This window comes from Pogoniulus pusillus, chromosome Z (assembly GCF_015220805.1).
Source record: "Pogoniulus pusillus isolate bPogPus1 chromosome Z, bPogPus1.pri, whole genome shotgun sequence".
In the NCBI taxonomy this organism is placed as follows: Eukaryota; Metazoa; Chordata; class Aves; order Piciformes; family Lybiidae; genus Pogoniulus; species Pogoniulus pusillus.
This window is the reverse complement of record NC_087309.1, coordinates 26,881,056-26,899,994: the sequence shown is the minus strand read 5'-3', so window position 1 is coordinate 26,899,994 and position 18,939 is coordinate 26,881,056. Positions and strand designations below refer to the sequence as shown.

General features: G+C 39.7%; 1 protein-coding gene across 2 annotated transcripts in view; it reads right to left on the bottom strand.

Annotated features, from left to right (window-relative positions):
• Window positions 1-8,015: 8,015 nt before the first annotated feature.
• ARK2N (arkadia (RNF111) N-terminal like PKA signaling regulator 2N) overlaps window positions 8,016-18,939 on the bottom strand; it is a 43,515-nt gene continuing 32,591 nt past the window's right edge. For both annotated transcript variants that reach the window (XM_064176665.1, XM_064176666.1), the window contains exons 3-5: window positions 17,523-17,705; window positions 13,794-13,920; window positions 8,016-9,571 (exon numbers count right to left, since the gene is read on the bottom strand). In XM_064176665.1, coding sequence (XP_064032735.1) covers window positions 9,382-9,571; window positions 13,794-13,920; window positions 17,523-17,705 — 500 coding nt within the window. In that variant the 3' untranslated portion in view covers window positions 8,016-9,381. The remainder of the gene's footprint in view (window positions 9,572-13,793; window positions 13,921-17,522; window positions 17,706-18,939) is intronic.

The following is an 18,939-nucleotide window of genomic DNA, read 5'->3' as shown; positions in this document are numbered from 1 at the left end:
CTGAAGAGGTAGGCCTATACTGACCTCATGAAGTTCAACAAGGTCTTGCACCTGGGTCAGGGCAATCCCAACCAAAGAGAGAGACTGGATAATAAGTGTACTGAGAGCAGCCCTGCAGAGAAGGAGTGAGGGGTGCTAAGCTTAGGTGATGAAGCACTTAATATAAACCTGCAGTTGCATTAGCAGCCCAAAAAAACAACCGTATCCTGGACTGCATTAAAACATATGTGGCCAGTAGGTCAAGAGGTGATTCTGCCCCTCTGCTCTGCACTTGTGAGACCTCACCTGAAATGCTGCATCCAGCTCTGGAGCCTGCAACACAAGAAGGACATGGATTTGCTGGAGAGCATCCAGAGAAACACATCTCCTACAAGGATAGGCTGAAGAATTTGAGTATGTTCAGTCTGGAGAAAGCTCTGGTGAGAGGTCATAGTCATCTTCCAGTACCTGAAGGGGGCAGGCCTACAGGAAAGCTGGGAAGGGACTGTTTACAAAGGCCTGTGGTGATAGAACAAGGGGCAATGCTTTTAAACTAGAGCACGGTAGATTTAGATTGGGTATTAGGCAGAAGTTCTTTACTATGAGGGTAGTGAGACATTGGAATGAATTGCCCAGAGAAGTTGTGTACACGTCATCCCTGGAGGTATTTAAGAGGAGGCTGGATGAGGGTCTGAGCAAGATGGCATAGTGGGATATGCCCTGCCCATGGCAGGGGTTTGGAACTGGATGATCTTTAAGTTTCTTTCCAACTCAAGCCTTTCTATAACTAGTCTTTCTTGGCTAGTGAACAGCTGCTCTTGATGGTTGTAGCTTTGAAACTTCCTCCTGATTTACCCTGGCTCTGGAGGTTCTATTGTGACTAAGCAGAACCACAGAATCATAGAATGGTTTTGCTTGGAAAACATTTTTAACATCATCAATCCATTGTCTAACTCTACCAAGTCTGGTGCTAAACTATGTCCCTTAGTACTACATCTCTGTATATTTTAAGTACTTCCAGGGACAGTTACTCCATCAGCCTGTTCCAGTGCTTGACAGCCCTTTTGATGAAGAGCTATTTCCTAATATGCAACCTAAAGCTCCCTGATGCAACCTCAGGCCATTTCTTCCTGTTCTATCACTTGTTACTAGGAGGAGGGACCAACACCCACTTCACTACAACCTGCCTTCAGGTAGCTGTAGAGAGCAAGAAGGTCTCTTCTCAGCCTCCTTTTCTCCAGGCTGAACAACTCAAGTTATTCTCCAGACCCTTCATCAGATTTGTTCTCCTTCTCTGGACCTGATCCACCATCTCAATGTCTTTTTGTAGTGAAAGGTAGGTAGATGTAGTATGTCCATGTTCAATAAATCCAAGTGGAAATGTACAGCTTCAGTGAATCCAGCTACTCATGATACGTAAAGCTGAGTGAACACCATGCTGAATCACATAAGACCATATCTCTATGTGATTCATTCTATGTAAAACTTGTTTACTTAGGCTAAGCAACTAGTTTATCCTAACACCTAGAGTACCTGGCGAAGGTCATACTGTGCACACACTATCTCCCCTACATGCTCCTGACTTTCATGTCTGGCTTTTCCCAAGGCAGGCGTGGTTTGATGACACTTTGCAGCTCCCAATGATTGGGGTTTTTGTTTGTTTTTTTCAAGGATTCTTTTTTTTGTGAATGGTATCAGAGACCATGTGTTTACAAGTTGAGGTGTTGGCTGCATCAATCCACCAGGCAGGAGGTGAATCTTCTGCCCAGTTATTGGGGATCACTTTCAGAAGCAAAATGCAAATCTGCAGGAGCAGTTAAGAAGTCACTCACTAGCTGCCCTGGATGACATCTCACCCCTCTGGGTCCCACCCTGATTGGTATTCTGCATTATGAGGATGCCTCCCTCATTCCCTGCTCCCATGCAACAGAGATGAGAAGCTGAGCAAGTGCACTCTGTCTCTTTCAAGAGCCAACCACAGATGCTCAGGAGAACCATTTCTTTGCCCAATTGTGTTCATTAATCCATACCACTGATGTATTTAAGAGCAAAATGCCCTTTTTTTTTTTTTTTTCCCTTTCCCCTTGCTGCAAGACAAAGAGGGGATATATTCCTCTTGAGGACGTGTTGCTGACCAACAGAAGGAAAGCCCAGCCAAAGAGATAGTGTTACCTTGCCTCTTCATGCTGATCATGGATCCAATTAAAGGTGTAAAACATTAGCAGAGGGGAGAAGCTAGTGAGATGTCAGAAAGCAGATCAGAAGCACTTGCCAGTGATTTATAACTGGCAGAGCTCCTGTGGAGCTTATTTTTATTTGTTGGTTTTGTCACACATGGTCCAGAGAGTGTGAATAAATAGACCTGAATTGGAAGCATAATCATGTGTAAAAGCAAGAAAATTACCCTTTCATGAATCTCTGTCATATTCTGTGCCAGGTAAGATGAGCTTTGGGTGAGAATACATAACAAAACTGACACATTTCCCATTAAGATCTCAAGAGCCTCACTCTAGCCCAACCACTTGAAAGCTCTTCTTTGGGTCTACAGGAGCACTGCCAGCTTTTAACACCATGGTTAAGCATCTTTTAGGTATCTACACCCATAGGGAGTGGGTTTGAATGCAAGCTGCTTCAAAATGGCAGCCTTTCCTGGAGGACCATGCTGCCAAGAAGCTGGGGTATCCAGAAGGCTACAGTTGTAACAATGTGGGGGAGATTAAGACTGGGTTTGGGATGCAGATAATTGAATATGCTGGTGGTTAAATTAGGAAAGATGGGCTTCAAAGGAAGCAGTGAAGTCCCTATTATTATGAGAGACTTTGGTATATAGAGTTGGAGATTTCTACTGAACTGTTTATCACAAGAGTTCTGCAGCAGCATTGTCAATAGTAGAAGATGCAGATGAGGTCAAATGAACTGGAGTGATGGACATGACACTAGAGTTCAGTAATATTAAGGTAGACACACAAGGGCCTGCCAGGAAGAAAATGGGAATTGCAGAATGGGTTGGGTTGGAAGAGATCTTAAAAACTATAAAATTCTAGCCCTCCTGCCACAGGCAGACACCTTCCACTAGATCAGGTTGCTCAAAGCCCCACTCAACCCGACCTTGAACAATTCCAGGGATGTGGCACCTACAGCTTCTCTGAGCAACATCTTCTAGTGCCCCACCACCCTCACAATAAACAGTTTCTTCTCTATCTAATCTAATTCTCCCCTTTCAGTTTAAAATCTGCCTTTCAATCTGCCACCATGCTCCCTGACAAAGTGTCCTTTCCCATCATTCCTGTATGCCCTCTTTAAATACCAGAAGGCCACTATAAGATCTCCCCAGAACCTTCTCTTCTCCAAGATGAACAACCTCTACTTTCTTAGGCTGTCCTCACAGAAGAGGCATTTCAGCCCTCTCATGAACTTCAAGGCCTGCTCTGCACCCATTCAAGCAGGGGAACATTTGAGTGTCCTTAATTGTGGGCCAGCCAAAAGCTTTCAATGATATGAAGCCATGGACAAAGCGCATGCAAGCCTCCGCTGTGTGAGACAGCATTTTGTTAGAGACACACATAGGAACTCCCTGGGAAAAGGCATCAGGAATTAGGCATTTGATTTGCATCACCTACAGCAAAGAAAAATGAATCTGACAGGGAACTCTTTTCTTTTTCCAGCTCTCACGTGGTTGCCCTAGATTCACCCAAAGCCGCCACTGCAGCTAGTAAATGCAGAAAATTATCTGAAAGTAAACTTTCAGCTTTCCTCTGCCTATTCTGTCTTTGCCCCAAGATTTTCTGTCTGAAAGATCCTTCCTTCCCAGTAGCAGAAACTCAGTTCTAATTTTAAATGGAAATTCAGATGACTAACCAGCTCCAAGAGAAAACTTCCACGGGGCACTTGTGAATTAGAAGTCGTAAGGACTCTCAGGAATGTATTTGTACTTTCATGAACTCCCTGGTATCAAGATACAGACCTGAACCTGGTTGGATCCTCAGCTGCTATTTAGTTCCAATAAAAGGAGGATGTTCACCATATTTACGTCAAAGTAAAGGCAGGTTTTGTCTGTGGCAAGCTTGCATTTTTCAGGTATGCCACTGCTTTCCTCTGCAGACAGAAGGGAAACTGTCTGTGATGCTCTGAAGAGAAAGCTACAAGCAGCTAAAATTTACAGATGACAGCTCTAGAAAGGAGAAAAATAAATTAGTAGTATTTCAGCAAACAAAGCTGATATGCTTGGCAAAGGAGACTTTACAGATTCCCTTGGGAACTTAGCAAACCCCTTTTAGTTCCCATTTTAAGGCATACAAACTAAATCTTCAGTCACAAAATCGAGCCTGTCTTGGTAGTTTTGGGAAGTTTCCCCAAAGACAAGTGGCTTCTACATAAAATCAAAGTGGTCCAAGCCACAGGGGATGTGCCCCAGGAGAAGTTTTTAGTTTTCCATGTGATCTATTCTGAAGTTTAACAAGTCTGGGTATCTCTTAGTGATGGAGAAGAAAAAGATAAGGAGATACCTCTCCTCTTCCGACATCTGCACCAATCTCCGTAGCACTGCTCTCCCTCTGCTGGTGATACATGTGTAATAAAATCTGACACTGATCTCCACAATCACCATCAGACCCAGAACCTGCATTTTTCAGCTTTATAAAAACCATTAACTCAGTGAGTCTGAAAAGCCAACTCACTTTACTCTTGCTATCCATTTAAAATATGACATTTAAAATACATGGATAAGTGGTTCTCCTTATTTACACTGCTGAGAGCCTTCTCATAAGATACAAACATCAGAACTAAAGCAACCTTTCCTATTTTGCTGGAAACATGATGGATTTCATTAGTATTATCCTCTGTGATGACAAAGTGAGAGAGTTGGGAGTTGTTCAGCCTGCAGAAAGATCAGGAGACCTTATTGCAGCTTTTCTGTACTTGAAGAGGGCCTATAAGAAAGATGAGAAGGGACTCTTTATCAGGGAGTGTAGTGGTAGTATGAGGGATAATGCTATTAAGTTGAAGGACAGGAAATTTAGGTTAGATGTTATGAAGTTATTTACTGTCAGGGTGATGAGACACTGAAGGATGTCTCTGCATATGACAAGGGGGCTGGAACTACACTATCTTTATGGTCCCTTCCAACCCAAACCATTCTATGATTATACAGAATCATAGAATAGTAGGATTTGGAGGAACCTCTGGGTATGATCTAATCCAATCCCCTGCTAAAGCAGGTTCTCCTGAAGTAGACTGCACAGAAACACATCCAGGTGGGTTTTGAAAATATCCAGAGAAGACTCCACAACCTCTTTGGGCAGCCTTTTCCAGTGCTCCATCACTTTCAAAGTGGAATCACAAAATAACTGAGGTCGGAAAAGACCTACAAGATCAAATTCATCTGTCAGCTCTGCAGTACTGTGACCACTGAAGTGCAACATCTAGAAGGTTTTTGAACACCTCCAGGAATCTTGCTTCACCACCTGCCTGGGCAATGAGAGCATTCTGCTAACATCCAGCCTAAACCAACCCCGGCACAACTTGAGACTGTGTCCCCTTGTTCTGTTGCTGGTTGCCTGGCAGAAGAGGCCACCCCCAACCTGGCTACAGTGTCCCTTCAGGTAGTTGTAGACAGCAATGAGGTCATCCCTGAGCCTCCTCTTCTCCAGGCTAAACAACCCCAGCTCCCTCAGCCTCTCCTCATAGGGTTTGTGTTCCAGGCCCCTCACCAGCTTTGTCAACCTTCTCTGGACATGTTCCAGCACCTCAACATCTCTCTTGAATTGAGGAGCCTAGAACTGGACACAGGACTCAAGGTGTGGCCTGGCCAGTGCTGAGTACAGGGGAAGAATAACCTCCCTTGTCCTACTGGCCACACTGTTCCTGATGCAGCCCAGGATGCCATTGGCTCTCTTGGCCACCTGGGCACACTGCTGGCTCATCTTCAGCCTACTATCTACCAGTACCCCCAGGTCCCTTTCTTCCTGGCTGCTCTCCAGCCACTCTGTGCCCAGCCTGTAGTGCTGCTTGGGGTTGTTGTGGCCAAAAAGCAGAATCCTGCACTTGGCCTTGTTAAATCTCATCCCATTGGCCTCTGCCCACCCATCCAGCCTGTCCAGGTCCCTCTGCAGGGCTCTCCTACCTTCCAACAGATCAACACCTGCTCCTAGCTTGGTGTCATCTGCAAACTCACTGATGCTGGACTCAATCCCCTCATCCAGATCATCAATAAAGATATTGAACAGGACTGGGCCCAGCACTGACCCTTGGGGAACACCTCTAGTGACAGCTGCCAACTGGATGTGGCACCATTCACCACCACTCTCTGGGCTCTGCCATCCTAGATACATCCCTAGACACACTATTCATGATGCACACTGAATGAAAACAGAAAAAAAGAGAATCCCAACAAATTGGTATTGTTTAAATAATACACTCTATTTTATTTAATCTTAAAATAGTTTAACCTTTATGCTACAGACTTGTTTCAAAAAACAGAAGGTCTCATCTTGCACCAAAAATATATTTTTATATATATAACACTCTTTTATTATTATTTTTTCTCCAAAGACCATTAAATACTAGATGGAAAATGAGAACTAAATAATGAGTGTTGCAAAGAATCAAATTTTGTAGCTAGTTGCATGTTTTAAACATTTATAATCTAAGTAATGATTTGTCTTCACTACAGAAGATTCTAAGTTCACACTCCAGCAATTCAGGAACTGCTAAACCATGAAGGGCTCTAGCCAATGCACAGTGAAGTTGATGGAAAGCCCAACACCAACTCAAGTGGCTTCCAGATCAGGCCCCAGGTGCATTAGTTCTTGACCATACAATGGCTAACATTTCTCTTTCTTGCTGAGAAGAGCAAAACTGTCTAGGCACCTTTTGCTCAGGAAAAAGGAAATAGAGAGGGAAAGAGGGAGGGGGGAATGAGGGAGGGGGGGACGGAGAGAGCGAGGGAGGGAGGGAGAGAGAGAGGGAGGGAGAGAGGGAAGGAGGGATAGACAGGGAGGGAGAGAGGGAATGAAAAAAAAAGAAAAAGAAAATTAAGAAGAAAGAAAACGACAAGGAAAAGAAAAATAAGACAAGGAAAAAGAAGAAAAAGAACAAAAAAGAGAGAAAAATAAACCAAACCCATTTCCTAGTTATCCAGTGATTACTGTTTTCGTATCACTACCCTTTAAACTTTGTTAAGAGTAAGAGAAAATATGTAGTGTTTTACATAAAAGAAAACCTGCATTGGACTACAATAGATGAATTGTTTAAACAAACACAGTGCACAATTGCAGGAAGTTTGGTTAGGACATAGTCATTTTTATATATACATGGAAGTCACATCACATACAAACTGAAAAACAACTTAGTTTGTATTTTTCATGGAAGGACTACAAACGGGTCCCTGCAGCTTTCTGAAAACCGTATCTTTGAAAGACTCTGTGAAACAGGAAAAAGCAGCTGTGCTAAATCACTACTCCAAAGTTACCTTTACACCATGTGTCCCAGTCCACTAAAACAATAGTTGAGTTGCATGATGAAAAGTATAAGAAGAGATCAATAACCACTAGTGACGTAGTGCCCCAACAACACAGGGCTTTTCCTTGCTGAGTGGGAACAGGCTCCATCCATACACCACTCCCCTGCTTCCACCCAGAGAATGAAATCAGTCACTAGAAGCACCACACATGGCCATGCAATACAGTTATGTTCAACATTTTTGAAAGCTGGAAGCTGGAATTGTGAAGCTTGAAACTGGAATATCCCCTACCTAGTTGTTCTTTAAAATGCAGTCATAACCTTTCTGATTACTGTAGAAAATTATGTTTGCTACCTACTACACCACCACTGCTAGGTTTCTTTTCCTTTATGTGATAACATAGGTAACTTTCTTTATTCTCTTTGCCCATAGACAAAATTCTTAGAAGCCAAACAAATTTAGAAACAAGCCAACAAAAAAAGAAAACAGAACTCGTATATCCTGATTACACCCAGTTTGGTCTTCAGTGGCAAAAAATATCTGATGATAGAGCTGTACAAAATTTCCACTAGAAACATTTTCAATACAAAAGAACATTTTAATTGCACAACAGACATTTAAAGTGAGTATCATCCTGTTAAATTCTAATCTTTGGTTTTTGCCTTGAGAAAGGCTCAAAATGATAGATATGGGGCAGGAATTTTTTGATACACTACAGAAACTACAGCCCACTAAAGTAAGTAGTTCCACTGATTTTGGTAAATATTCTGGTAGGAAGTATTTCCTGGATCATACTCCAAAACATTTCAAAAACTAGGGTAAGAGACATAACCCAAAGCCAGTGAAATGGTACAGATCTAATTAAAAAAAAATCATAAAAAGAAAAACAAAAACTTCACAACAGTAAGTTATGATCTTGCAGCATCTTTTAGGACAGTCTTAAGCACTTGAATGGCCACAGGAGTTTCAGTGAGCTGCTTGAGCTAACCACGACACAGCTGCTTTGTCAGACCGGGGCTTTGCAAAGTGGTTGTTTTTTTTGTTGTTTGGGTTTTGTGGTTTTTTTTTCACACAGTCAGTGAAGCAAAATAAAGAACAGATGGGACAAGGATTATGAGCAAAATGTTTTTCTCCCCTTTACTCCAGGCAAGATATAGCTAAAAAAAAGTTCATCTCTACTTAAAAGGAAGAGGGACACTGGACCTTTTTATTACTTTTTCTTGTGCTTTTGCTATAATCAGCTGCTACCAAGTCACTACTACTACTACTACTTTAAACTGTAACAAGCTGTAGGAAACAATCAGTGAAACACAGTAGTCAAATAGACAGAAGACTCAGCACTGAAAAAAAAAAGTGTAAACTATAAATTATATTGAAAATAAAAATTCTTTAATTAAAAGCTGTTCAGTGCATATGTTACGGGCCATTTGTATTAAGGACAGTCCTCCTGCTGGTAATACAACCAAACCAGCTTCTGTATAAATACTCTTGGCCCAGTTTTCAGAAGTGTTGAATAACCCCAATTCCACTGAAATCAGCAAGGACACAGCATTTCTAAAAACTACTGATGCTCACACAGCAAAACACTAACTTCTACTAACAAACTCAATATACTGATAAATTAAAAACGTTCTGAAGTTGGAGGTGCACATAAGTTTGCACACAGTTATTTCTTCAGATAAACACACACACACATTAGTAACTGTAAATGTATTTTAAATTTGGTGCTATTAGCTTTTCATTCTGGGAGGAATCCCCCTTTGAGAAGGCAAAGCCATTCTAAATGATATTGAAATTATACTACATTCTTATGGAACTGAAAAACTTCATGAGTTTGAGTTTCATAATGCCAGGAAGAGAGCTTCTAAAGCCGAAGTTTTAGCAGTGAGCTTCTGTGCCACAAAAGGGAGAAGGGGTGGGGACAGAAACACAGCGATGCTGTGTTACAGTAGGTATTTGCGTCTGGTATCCTCATCCAGAGTGAGGTCTACTACTTCTGGGGGTGAAGACCAATTCTGCTGGGGAGTCACTGCTGTCCATGATTGTATTTGCTGCGTGTTAATGTATTGTGAGCCTGAGCCATGCTTCCAGGAAGACACACTCTGAATCACACCTCCCCTGGGATGAGCACACCTGTAGCAGGGCAAAAAACCACAAAGGATTAAACCACTATCAAATTCAGGCATGACATTCTTCATTGCAGTGTCTTATCACTTAGGCATCTTGTTAACACATTCCCCTCCAAAATGCCCTCACGGATTTTCCGTTTGTAGAATCTATTGACACCTTAAATACTCAATACAAAAGCTAAGATTGAAGTTTCATTAAAACTTGGAAGTGATGTTGAGGATTAAATTATTTTTAAGAACTGTGGGTGTAAAATGTGTGGCTTTTAATGCACACAACCATGGATTCCAAGGACCTTAAAGAAGTCTGTCCCATCATGCATAGTACCAGGAGGGGCACTGGTTTTAAATTAGAGAAGAGCAGATTTAGATTGGATCTTAAGAAAATGTTCTTACAATGAGGGTAGTTAAGCACTGGAACAAGTTGCCCAGAGAGGTGGTTGAGGCCCCATCCCTGGAGATATTCAAGGTGAGGCTTGATGGGACTCTGGGCAACCTGATCTAGTGGAGGATGTCCCTGTTCACTGCATGTGGGCTGGACTCGATCACCTTTGGAGGTCTTTTCCAACCCGGGTGATTCTATGGTAATTCGAAACACAGTTTCTTGCTAGCAATGTTAGAGGTTTAGAAAAATTTTAACCGAGGCTTGATGAGAAAAACAGAAAAGATATCTTCCTACATGAAATAAAAACTATGTTAAAGTAAGGACATAATGGCATCTTCATTACAATAATTACAGGAGAGATCTTCTAATTACACTATTACAGCCATTAGCTTTGATTTTTCTTGACCTTAACTAAACATTATAAACATGCTGGGAAATGCTCACTTGTAACAGTACAGCCCCACTTCAACAGAACAAATCATACGATTAAAACTAAGCACACACTCAAGTACTTTGCTGAAGTGAGGTTACCTAGTTATTTGCACCTATTTTTAGTAGTTTTACCTCTTATATTCATAACTCATATGTGAAAATTGAAGTACAAGCTAATAATAATTAGAACAAACCAACCAAACAAAAAAAAACAACTAACCAAAAAAAGGACAGATTGATTTTATTACAAGATGAAGTGATGACAAGTATTTACCAGTGTCTTTAAGATGATCACTCCATTCCCAGCTATAAATCTTAAACAAGTGCCAGTACAACTTTATACCCTGTGCTCCAAACATTGGTTTTGCTCTTTTAAGCACTGGTGGTGGCTGTTGATGCTCCTGGCTGCATAAATAAGTAGGAAATGTGCTGGGGATTGAACAGAATTGAGCAGAACTGAACAGTCTGAGAAATAAGGAGAATAGGCAGGGTAAGGTTAAGGTCACTCTGATAAGAAGCACAGCTGCAGGCAGGTGGCCTTGGGGAAGCTAGCAGAGAAGTTAGCTGCTATCTGTAGCTGAGCTGTGCGAGTCCTTGAAGGGAGGCAGGCAGGTCAGCCCTGGGAACAAGCGAAATGTTTCTGTAGCAGAGCCTATTAAGATTACATACATATGTACTGAATCCACTATACAAGTACCACTCTTAGCTTCAATAAACGGATTGACCTTCTATGTATGTATCATATTGGTATAAGCTCGTGTCTCTCTGGTCTCCCGCACAGCAGAAATGTTTGGCTGCTGGGGTAGTGTTTTTGTGTTTCTTCTTGAGGACAAGTGTACTGTATTTTAGGAACTCAAGTTTTCTGTACTGGTCAAATATCCTTGACATACACTTTTTTGTTTTGTTTTGCTTCATTTTGATTTAAAGTAGTGCATCTTTTTTCTTCAGAACTGCCTAAGTTATTCCTCATCTCTCTTGATTGTGTTTCAGGAAATAGAATGAAAAATCTCCTTCTCCAAGCTCTAACTTCTCTGAATATCAATGTCTAATTTCCTTCTCAGAAACACAACTGAGTTTTGCATGTGATAATCCAAACAAGATTTTATTATTTCTTCAGCCTTAAAAAAATATGTATTTCAACTATATATCCACAAAGAATTAGTAACATGGTACTGGAAGTCTAACAAATGTAGGCGAATAATTCTTTTTAAGCTTTCTTTTAAGAAGAAATATTTCAGTATAACTGACAAGAAAAGCTTGTAACCCAAGCAAATTAAGTAGCAATGTTTGGTGTCTCAGGAACTGTGGTACATAATCCTGATGCAGAACAGTTCTCAATGCTTATGCAAAGCTAATACAAACTTTCCTCCCTGAAGATGACAAAAAGCAAGCTATAAATTGTCTCTCAGAAATGGTGCCTAACAAAAATAAAGTGTTTATCCTTAATCAAATCACACAAGCAGCCAGTAGGAAAACATTCAGTCAAACACTAGCTTAGAGAACATGCTTTCCAGTCTGTAGTTAAGGAAAGACACCAATTAAAGGCAATAAAAAAGCACAGAGAAATCCCAACCAACCAAACGAGGAAGACTGTTTCATATACACGCATCATAAAAAAGTCTATTGAAGAAAAAGTAAGCAAACTGAAAAATATGACTTAGTGTCCTAAGGAGATGCCAAGTAATATTCCAATGACGTGAAACATCACCAATGATCAACCTGAAAAACTATGATCAATGGACAAGCTCTAGGGTGTCACAACTCACGACAAGTCCAACAATGACATAGGATATGAAGCACGATAAAAAGCATATGGGCAAAAGAGCTGAATCTAAACATCGTACTAACTAAGCATGCAAAAAACACTGATTAAAATCCTAAACCTTTTCCAAATGACAACCCTGTCAGAAGCCCATCAATACTTCATAACTGCAAGCCTAGACCTGGAAGAGAAATCAAATTCTAAATTGGAGTCAAAGAACTTCAAATGTGTGATTATTCAGCAGGGCTGGCTAGAACTAGCCTTTGGGAGATGGGAGACGGCTACACAAACAAAGGATACCACAAATGCATGCTTTATGTCTGTCTTTGATGAAGTTATTTAAGTCCATGTCTACTGAAACTGATTTTAAACAGAAGCTGAGCATTTGCTTAATTCTGCTGTTATACATGGCAAATATTATACATGCAAGCAGTAGGTCAAGCTTTTGCACAGGGTACCTCACGCAGAAGGGTTGTGTGTATGTAGTGCTGAACAGATTTAGAATAATTAGTATGGAAGGACAAGTCCACACTGCTCATCATTAGGACAAAGATCCTCCAAGGCATGGGCCTGCTGGACAAATAGCCAGGAGAACTATTTTCTAAGAAATTATTATCTTTCAAAAGAGTTAGTCTTGGAAGCACTTTTAACTATTGTAAAAATGAAGACTAAAACTCCCCTACTTCCTTCAATTTCCTTTTTTCCATATCCAACAGCTCTGGACTGTGTCTGCACCATCTGTACAGTTTCCTGTCTGGAAAATTTGGTCTTGTACATCCTCCTTATTCCTTTCCTAAAGAAAGGAGTGGTGAATGAGGGACCATTCTGTTCCTTGTCCTTCACACTCCTTTTTGTGCTTCCAAGCATCCACCAAGCAGCAGACTAGTTTTTGAAAAGGCTACTCTGTATATTGCTTTAACTTGCTTTTATTCCACCAAATTAACATGCTATGCTACATGAAAATGTCAGTCTTAGTAAACTGCTTCATAATACCTTAAGCCATGGAAAGATCACAAAGATGAAGAATAATATTGAAGAATATCTACTGAGAACAGCTGAAGCACAGCTAGTCAGCATTTTATTTGAGTGTGAAGAAAACATCTGGCTTCCTTAACATTCATCTACTTTGGAGGTTTTAAGTTTTTGGTATCTTGAAATAAAACCAATATTCAAAAGGCTTTTTCAACATAAAGGGACTATCTTATCACATTAGCCATTGAAAAGCTGATAGCATTTTTACAGCTACGGATTCACTAAATACAGTGAAATTTGATTGAAATATTAAAAGTAAGACTATTTTGAAAGGAAGCAAGACCCACACAAATATTTTTGTATGTATTTTCATATTCACACTACGCCCTTAAAATCTGAATTCCTGGCATATGCCATTTTGGTGTCTCAGTATTTGTTACTTTCATAGTGTGCACTTATATCCTGTTAATGTTTTATATCAAATCAAAGGTTAATTCTAATACTTGCCATGTTGGTAACATTCTAAAAGAAAAACACATTCTGAGATCACTGTGATCAGAAGAATAAGGAAAAAAGTGCAAAGTTTGCTGCACAAAGTCCATTTATAATTTATTATTTTAGCAATACATGTATTCTGATAACATTTTTAAAATATTAAAGCAAGAAAAAATATAATACCTGGCATGTTCCTGAACTCCAACAATCTCTACTTCACTATCAGAAGAGGTGATACTAATTTCTTCAGTGATCTGGGCATTACCAGAAGAGGTTTTGTCACTTGCAATGAAGCCTGGATCCAAATGACCTTCAGATGGGGAAAATGAAAATACAGCCCATATTTAACAGCTTACACAACTCAGAAACTATCTGAAAAAGGCATTTTCTTAAGCTAACAAAAAAAAAAAACCAAACCACATAAAACCCACCACACAACAACAACAAAAAAACCACACACACACAAACAAACAAATCAAAACACCAAAATCAAAACAGACTAAAACACTGAGACTGGAAATTTTTATTAGATCAAGTCATCCAGCTTCCAATACATCACCTGCTACACAATCACTCTTGCATTTATCTAGTAGCTCTGGTGATGGTGTTATGCAAATGTGAACAAAACCTAATTACTGCCTCAAGGACATGATGTACACAGATGTAACCGTGTATCCTAATATGATTTCACTTAGATAAACCTTATGTAGTTATTCTAATGTTTGCAGAGACCACTATGTATGTTCAGTTTTTACAAAAGCAAAGAAAGACCCTTTCTGACCAGGGTTAGCAAGGAAAGGAAACTTGTGAGCTGTCATGTACCTGAAAGAGGAGTTTGCAACTTTCCAGTTAAAAAAAAAAAGAGATTTTTCAGCTGAAGATAAAATAAATTATAGACTCACAGAATGGTTTGGGTTGGAAGGGACCTCCAAAAGTCATCTCATCCAATGCTCCTACAGTGAGGAGTGACATGCTCTATTAGATTAGGCTGCCCAGAGCCATGTCAAGGCTGACCTTAAATATCATCAAGGATGGGGCCCCAACTACCTCCTTGAGTAATCTGTTCCAGTGTTCCACTACTCTCATGGTAAAGAGCTTGTTCCTAATATCCAGCCTAGATCTACTTTTCACTAATTTCAAACCATTGCCCCTCGTGCCTTTGCAAACAGTCCCTTTCCAGACCTTATAGGCCTCCTTCAGGTACTGGAAAGCCGTTCTTAGATGTCCCCAGAATCTTCTCTTCTCCGGGCTGAATAACCCCAGTTGCCAGCCTTCCAACCCCTGGATCATTTTTATGCCCCTTCTCTGGACCCACATCATCAGGTCCATAACCTTCTTGTGTTGAGAGTATAAGAGCTGAATGCAGTATTCCAGGTCTTAATCAGAGTAAAGTGGCAGAATCACCCTTCTTGATCTGCTGGCCTTGTTTCTTCCCAGGCAGACTCTTCCTAGCATTACAGTACAGCTGAATGCTTCTTAGCAAAAATCACTGACTGTCAGAAAGCCCCAAAATGGGGTGTAGGTATATTATGAAACATGAAATGGAAGTGCTCAGAGGCTTTGATTCATATGCTGGCAATGCAAACTGGGAGGTCTCTGTGTTCACTGCCCCAGTGCCTCACATTGCCCTGCTCCTGAATGTCACTGTGGCTACAGCATAACCAGCTGAACAGCAGCATGATCCTTGGTCATCATATAGAATGGTATAGAACTCTAGGGCAAAGCAGACCAGTTCTTAAATAGCCCACAAAAGAAGGACCAGATATGTAAAAGAGAACCTCAAAAGAACAGTGTATTTCCATAGCTTTAAGTTCAGGTAACAAAAAGGTTAATTAGCAGAAGAGAAATCATGATTAGCAGAGTAAATGTTGCAACAGTAGTCGAATGTAAATCAGAACTACAGCATGCAAATAGATTTACAGCCTCTGGTCATATACATTACATGCCTAATAACATGTCTGCACTGTTAATTTCTTTGAGCATTAGGATGATGCCCAAAGGAGATGTTTTGTCTTCCCTACAACATCAGGGCTTGCAAAACAGTCCATAATATTTGCTCATGTACACAGGTGTGATAGTTTTTCCTAATAAGATTTTCACTTAGATAAAGGTTAATTTGTTTTTTTTCCCCCACATCATTTAATATCTGTTGAACTAGATACTGGCTGAAGATTAATTTTGGGATCAAGACAGAAGTTTAGAAAATTCTGCTGTTCAAATACACAATCCTGGACATGGTAAGAAAAGGCCAGTACTGACTAGTTGGACTTGATCTTAGAGGTCTTTTCCAATTGAAACTCCAGGATCCTATGGAATTCACAGTCAAAAGTGTGACAAGAATATTGGGCTTTGGAGCATGGTGTACACAGAAAGAAAAAGAGACCAATCTTTTCAGACACTGGCTGCAGACCACGAGCACATTTGTTTGGACATGTTCTCACAGGGTTTGGCACAAAGTATTATCTTGAAGTTTTCTAGTTTTCTTTTACTTGGCAACCTCTTCTTTGAAAATGGAGGGAAATACAAATGTCAACCCACACTGCAGCACTGTACTCACAAGTGGAAAGGGGAATAAAGCTTGGTAAGAAGCATTACATTTCCTTACACTCCTTTGAACTACCAATCCATTAGTGCTATACAGCAGCATTAATTTCAGCTGTTCTAATAATTTAATAAATTACTTAACTATGGAGTGTACTTGTTAGTATTCACATAGCTTTGTTAGGATTCAAATAGCAAACTACTGGTCAGGCGTCACCATGCAAACAAAACCAGTGAGCTTGGAAAACACTGGCTAGTTTCAAACAGGCTGGAACAACATCCAGCCATAGACCACAGTGCAAACAATGCAGGAGAGATTTTCATATTAAAGAAATAGATTAATGTGCCTTATAATAATAGAAGAGTTCTTTCAACAGCAGCCACATGCTACTACTTCTAGACATTGAAAAGTATCTCAGAGCCACCAGGACACTGCAGACGTAGGTTCACTTTGGCAGGCTTTTGTTCGGACAACACAGAATGAAACAAAAAACTGCCATAAAGCACCACTGCTTGCAAAGCTCCAGGTCTTATGTACCTAAGAAACTTAGCATGTCTATTAAAAAATTAGTAGAGAGGAAGGTAGTTTGTTGGCATAGAAAGTTATGGGATTAAGTCAACTGGAAATATGCTGTGTGTTGAAAACACAGTAGCATTTTATGTTGCTCTTCATTAGCGAACAACTGCAAGCACTTATTGAGGGTGAATAACTTGTATGAGCTGCATAAACTTCTCTAAATTCTTCCACAGTATCTTTGCTCTTTCTTTTCTGAAGGAAATTTATTTGCTGTTCCTTGATACTAAATCGACTTATCAGCGTGTTTTCACCCTTCATCTTTACCTCATGTTCAGTCTTCTAGCTTATGTTAGAAATGCAGATGGAATACAAGAATAATTAATGCTTGTATTTTAGATAAATACAGATAAAGAAAAGAGACAGAGAAAGATATAGACAGACAATTACAATATTTAAATGAGATTATGATGACTGTGGCATGGGTCACCATAAGCAACCATTCAGTAACAAGTTTAGGTCACTTTCATTTCATAACAATAAAACAACACCACCCCCACCCCGTGCCTAGACCTAGGTTCCAGAAAGCAATGTGAGGGAAAGTAAGGAGTAAAAATAATTAAGAAAATTAGTGTCAAAGAATACATTGCAGGAATCTTTGTCAATTTTTATAAGTTGTGTTTTGGAATAAATGTCAGACTTTGTTAATAAGCACCTATTCTGATTTACTGCAAAGTCCACAAAAGGAGCTTTTAAAGTTACATAAACTACAAATATACTAACAGTAAAAAAAAAAAAAAAGAAGAAACACTTCAGAAAGTTGTAAACAAGTATCAGAAGAGGGAAATTAGACAAACCTGCATCAGCATTCAGTTTATCTAGCAGCCCTCTGGTTCTCCAGGTAGATGTCGAGTCTTGATTTCCTACAGAATTACTGTGCTCTTGAACTACTGCAGCCGCCAACAGATTGTCCACATTTACCACTTCTGGGTCTGAATTTGTGTCTGATATATCATAATGAGCTACAACTGGGGGTCCATCTGCAGAAGGAGAGCAAAGCAACACAGATTAGAAGTCAGCATACGGCGAAAGAAAACTTTAGAAGTACAAATAATTTGTTTAAGGATTAATGCTACCTCCTACATGAAGCTCTTAAACACCTACAAATCGTATGAATTATTAAACTTCAGTTAATTAACATAGCTTGTGGTTACAGAGACATTTTAAGCTTTGCATACACAGAAGACACAAATGTAAGAAAACCACATTTATCAATGGATCGGCTCTATGTGTATTATCTTTTATGCTAATACATAAACACCTCCATATCTGACAATGTCACATTTACAATCTTGAAAGGGTAATACCTTCATTTTAAAATAAAAATTAGCAAGTTACAGGACATTAAATTTGGCAAGACAGATATTTCTGTAGAGAATTTTACAAAACTCAAGTGACAGCTTACATTACTTTAGGGTTGGTTGAATAGAACTAACTTTTGATATAACTGATCCAATAACAATACATTTACCATTAGGCAACTTTCCTTTCATAATATTTACCTGTCATAGACAGTGGACATTTTAAAAATGGCAATGTGTTTTGGTGTTGTTTTTTTAGGATTAAGAATAACATGAAACAAAGCTACAATGTGCAGTGATAAACATGCTTTTAATTCAATAATGATCATATCCATTATTTGACACCAATGTGAAAAGGGAAGATAAAACTGCTTACATGATTCTGAAATCTGTTCTTGAGGAATAACAAAAACCTATTTTTGGTCTTTTTTAATAGGATGGACTATTTTCTTGTGAGGAATGAAAACCACTTGTAATTGAAAAGCATGGTAGAAACAGAAGAGGCTCAGCAAAAAGTTGAATTCAAGACAAGATGCAATGTGGAAGCAAAGACTAAACAAATATCGTAATTCTGAAAGGATGCATATTTGAAATCAAATGCCTTCTCTCAGATACTGCTTACTGACTCAGAGTGGATTAAAATGGTTGGAGCTCCCACTTCCCTGATGGTGGAATCAAAACTTTTTGGGATGACTTCATCAACAGAAATGAGTATGAAATAGAAAATCAGGCTGGCCAAAGCTCAGCTGCTTTGCTGTTGCAGTTTCTTAAGTCCAAGGAATTTTTTAGCAGTTGAGTGTCTGGAGGACATTTTCTTGGTGGGTGTGGTATGTAGTGGTTGCAATCTGTATGGGATAATATAAAATAAATATAAACTAATAAAATGTTTAGGAAGATAGGACCTTCAGAATTA